This window comes from Melitaea cinxia, chromosome 2, assembly GCF_905220565.1.
Source record: "Melitaea cinxia chromosome 2, ilMelCinx1.1, whole genome shotgun sequence".
In the NCBI taxonomy this organism is placed as follows: Eukaryota; Metazoa; Arthropoda; class Insecta; order Lepidoptera; family Nymphalidae; genus Melitaea; species Melitaea cinxia.
Window position 1 is genome coordinate 777,693 of NC_059395.1, and position 5,409 is coordinate 783,101.

At 37.6% G+C, this 5,409-nt stretch overlaps 1 protein-coding gene across 1 annotated transcript; it reads left to right on the plus strand.

The window, feature by feature from the left end:
- The first annotated feature begins 2,414 nt into the window (after positions 1-2,414).
- Positions 2,415-3,059, plus strand: LOC123666835. The gene has a single exon (XM_045600862.1). It carries the CDS (start codon positions 2,415-2,417, stop codon positions 3,057-3,059), a length of 645 nt encoding a protein of 214 aa, XP_045456818.1.
- Positions 3,060-5,409: the final 2,350 nt, after the last annotated feature.

The window sequence follows — 5,409 nt, forward strand, 5'->3', positions numbered from 1 at the left end:
AAATTAATGAAACAGTTTTTTTTAACAACCAGATCAAACAAACCAAGAATGCAAATTCATATGCAAATACATAATATTTATATTATACTATTTAAGCTTTTGTATACCTATCTTATAAAAGTTGTGAATTAGAAATAATATATCTGAAAAAAAGCCTAAAAATTTCCAACCACGGTGATTTAATTACGCCTGTTGTCTGAGATCGACACAGAGTAACAATGCCTAACTTTAAATTCTCTGCCTATACTAATTAATTTAATAATGCATTAGTTCGTTGGTCTGTCTTTATCTACTACAAAATGTTATACCTATGTTAAAAAGGGATATCATTCTTTTATAATTGTAAACTAGCTGTAAATTTTCGAAATTTTAAAATAAAATAAAATATACATTATGAATAATGTTTCAGATTAGGCTGTATTTTAACGAAAGAAAACATAAAAGTCAAATTCGTGGAATCTATGCGAGTGAAGACGCAGTAGAAAGCTAGTAAATAAATACGAAAAATAAAATATAGTTTTAAAAAAGAATACTAACTTTAGTTGTAAGGATTGTGTTGTCACATCCATACTGCGTTTTAATATAAATTCATGTGAAGTCAAACAGGACAAAAGGACAGACCAGTTGTACTTATATAGAGGAATCGGTTAAATTAACGTAACGGTGTTACAGAGTGGGAGTAATGTTAGGTTCTGACGCGATTTATAAAGTAAAGTATTAGGTTTATGATTTTGCGCTAGTATGTCTTGTTAAAATGTGTTTGTAAGCTTATAAGCTTGTTTAACTTCTATTGTGTACTCTATAGTCAATTATTAAAAGATTGTGAATCATTAATAACACATAGTATATAGATAATTAGATATGTCGTAATAAGACCTAATGTAGCCTTTTCAATTTGAACCTCTTTTGATTCTCATAAAAAGCATGTATAGCAGATCAGAAAATAAATTACAATAAATATTTTCTATAATAAGTAATTGTAGGCGATGCATTGACGCATTGGTTTCAGTAACTGCTTGATCCACTGTCGGTCATGGGTCGATTTTCGCACATGAGTATATGTACTTGGGACGTGGTCTGTAATTGGTTACGTGTTCTAAGATCTCCGACCCAGGATTCAAATTCTGCTGTAACTGGTTGAGTGTAAAACATTTAATATATTTTTTTTATTTATATTTACTTTTTAAATCTAGCGCAATAAAATCGAAGATTAAATTAATTAAAATTTTTTTTATAGTTGTATAATTTGCGAATTTTTCTTATCAAAATTAATAATACCAAATAAGTAATATATTTTATTAAATAATATATTTTATTAATAATATATTATATTAATAATATATTTTATTAAGTAATATATTTTAATTAAATGTATTGTTCCGGATTTTTTATATGTTTATAATATATTAATGGTAACATAAACACAACAGAACTAATAAATTCCTTTCCATAGACGTTATAGCGATGGTCAGAGATCAACTTTCACTTGTTTTACATATAAGCATACAACCATATTAGAACTGTGTAGTCTTCAAACATATAATAAAATTATGTACCTTAAGAACTAGCGACACCTGTATAGTGTAAAGGCGCCTAAACACCAGCGGGTCGCTGGTTCGTGTATGTACCCGTTACCTTAAAATCAATATCGTTGACCACTCATCACGGCTATTACCTGTCACATTCTTCGTCTCCCGACTGTGATATTACGCTTCAGAATGTTTTACATTTACGAGATTCAAATCCGTTTAAAACAAATGCGTGCTACTTCCAACACAATAGCTCCAGTTATGCCTACACGTTCAGTGAAATGCTAATAATCTATTCATCTGCTGATTGTAGGAGGATGTAATTAGCACATAATTAATATTCGAGAAAGACTGGTTACAAAAAACATTGTAGATATTCATTGATTTAATACATATATTGCAGTTTTGTCTAAACCTTTTATATATATGAGCGAATGTTAATAAAAGGTCGCTTAGAACCGTATATAAAATCATCATATCAAAAATTTCGATCTAGCGAGTACATCGTTCCATAGCTTAATTGGCTAGAGCACCGACACGGTCAGCCGGAGATGCAGGTTCGATCCCCGCTGGAACGGTCGATTTTTTATATCATATTTTAAAAAATGTTTAAAATTCCCTAATGTGTGGGTAACACAAAAATAAACTCGTACGAGTTGATAAAAGGTTTTCATTTGTATCCTTTTTGTGGTGGTATAAAAATATGATAATGAGAAAATCACCGTCAAGCGTAGCATAAAATAATGGTCCAATGTTTAAAACTTTGATCTAGAATTTTGCACAACTATCTTCCAAGGAAAAAAGATTCAAATAACCAAAAAAGAATATAGAAGAATCGGAGTAACCACAAATTCACCATTCAGAGCACCCTGGATATCACCCAAAATGCGCATAGCAAGCTGGAACGTGGGCTCGATGACAGGACGCAGCTTAGAACTCAGCGAAGTATTACATCGAAGACGCATCAACATTTGTTGCATTCAGGAAACGAAGTGGAAGGGGTCCAAATCGCGTAATATCGGGTATAACTACAAGCTGATATATCATGGAACAAGGGCGCAGAATGGGGTTGGCATTGTAGTGGACAAACACTTTCAAGATCGCGTAGTTGAAGTAAACAGGGTAAGTGAAAGACTAATGTCAATTAAGCTTGCCCTGGATGATCAACCGTGCATGAACATCATAAGCGCATACGCTCCCCAGTCCGGAACCCCAAGCTGGGAAAAGGAAGCTTTCTGGGACGAAATTGGCAATCTACTGCAGTCTTTACCGAACTGTGAGCCGAAGTTCATTGGCGGCGACTTGAACGGTCATGTTGGTGAGAAAACTACCACTTACCAGAAAATACATGGCAATTTCGGTTATGGCAAAATCAACCAAGAAGGTGAAAGCATCCTTCAAATGGCACTATCACACGACCTTGCGATAGTTAACATTTTCTTCACTAAACCTGCAGAAAATCTGATAACCTATAAAAGTGGCGGAGTATGCACTCAGGTAGACTACATTCTAACTGATAGAAAAAACTAAAGACATGCAAAGACTGCAAAGTCATACCCGGGGAACCTCTTACCACGTAGCATAGAATACTAGTAGCAGAGTTTAAAATACCAAAACCACATAGGGTGAAGAAGGTGAAAATCATAAGAACGCGGTGGCATAAACTGGAGGGTGAGGAAGGTTTCAGACTATGTGAAGACATCGCACAACATCTTCAGGAGCAGCAGGATGGTACAGCCGACGCAATGTGGAGAGATTTTCAATCATACTGCAATGAAAAAGCTAAACAATATTTAGGAGTATCTAAAGGTGCCAATAATAATAACAAGGATACCAGCTGGTGGAATGAGGAAGTGAGAGAAAAATTGGAGACTAAGAAAACACTCTTCAAATTATGGCAACAGACAACAGACGTTGCTGATCACCAGGCTTATAAAATTGCTAAGAAAATCGCAAAACGAGCTGTCGCACAGGTCAAGGCAACCATCAGGGATGATTTCTACGCTAAAATTGAAACTACCTTAAATGATAAAGAAATTTTTAAGTTGGCAAAACGCAAACACCAAAGTAGTAGGGATATTACCACAAACAGATTTATCAAAAATAAACAAGATAAACTACTAACATCAAATAAAGACATCAGAGACCGCTGGACAGAATACTACACAGAGTTGCTAAATGAAGTATCCCCCAGTGAGGCACCACAAGATATTCCTGCTACAGAAGGCCCTATCCCTTGTATAAAGCCGGAAGAGATAACTCTGGCAATTAAACGAATGACAAATAGTAAAGCCTCTGGTCCTGACGACATCCATGTTGAATTCTGAAAGCGAATGGGAGATACTCGCGTACTGTTCCTGACTAAACTTTTCAACAAGTTCCTAGCTGATGGAATTCCCGACGAATGGCGGAAAAGCTTTCTCATCCCTTTCTATAAACATAAAGGTGATATAAGACTCTGCGGCAACTACAGAGCTATAAAGCTGATCTCACATTCCTTCAAAATATGGGAAAGAGTCATCAATCAAAGGCTACTTGAAATAACTAGCGTCACTGAAAACCAATGCGGATTCGCTGCCGGTAAGTCCACAATTGATGCTATACACTCGGTCAGAACCTTGATGGAAAAGTACAGAGACAACAAAACGGACTTGCACATGATATTCATCGACCTAGAAAAAGCTTTCGATCGGGTACCGAGAGAACTAATTTGGTGTGCTTTAAGGGCTCAGAGTGTACCCGAGCATTACGTAATGTTTATCAAAGATATGTACCCCCAAGTATCAGCCAAAGTGCGAACTCCAGCGGGAACAGGCGATGAGTTTGATGTGAAGGTTTGTGTGCATCAGGGTTCCGCACTCAGCCCTCTACTATTTAATATTGTAATGGACCATCTCACCTCACATCTGCAACGAGCGCCACCATGGGACACTCTGTATGCCGACGACGTTGTCCTCATCAGTGAAGATCCAAATAGCCTACAGCAGATTTTGGAAAAGTGGAGGGAAGCTCTGGAAACATCAGGTCTGCGAATAAGCAGAGAGAAGACCGAGTACATGCATTGTAACTTTAGCGGCGTCAACAGCAAACACACCATCTTTCTGCAGGATACTCAGCTAAAAGAAGTAGACCATTTCAAGTACCTAGAATCAATCATCAGTAGGGATGGGTCAATAGACACTGATGTCACCCACCGTATAAATACTGGGTGGATGTAATGGAGAGAACTGTCCGGCGTGCTATGTGACAGCCGAATGCCCGTTCGCATAAAGGGATGAGTATACAAAACAGCCGTCAGACCAGCCATGACACACGGAGCTGAATGCTGGCCTCTCAAAAAGCAGCACGAAAACCAACTGCACCGCGCAGAGATGAAGATGCTCAGGTAGGGTGACTAGGCTGGACCACGTCAGAAACACACATATACAAGGAACCTTCAAAGTAAGACCTATCCCAGAAAAACTACAGGAGAGCCGCCTGCGGTGGTACGGACACATTATGAAGCGACCATCTGACCACATGACCAGAAAAGTGCTGGATATTAAAACTAAGCCCCGAGGACGAGGAAGACCCCGAATCACATGGATCGTTGTAGTAAATAAGAACCTCAAAGAAGCCCAAGTCACCAAAGAGAAGATCCAGGACCGTGTTGTCTGGAGGCACATGATACGGAGGGCCGACCCCAAATGAAATGGGAAAGAGCCAGGCAAAGAAGAAGGAGTAACCAAAATTCTTGATGCCTGAATACACTGAAGTGGTAAAACACAAACAAGCCGATGTACTGATGTCTAACAGTGATTGACTAAAGGCTAATGTTAGTTAATAAAGCCTCACGTTTGTCGGGCAAAATAAAAAGCACAAAAGCCCAAACCACCGCAAA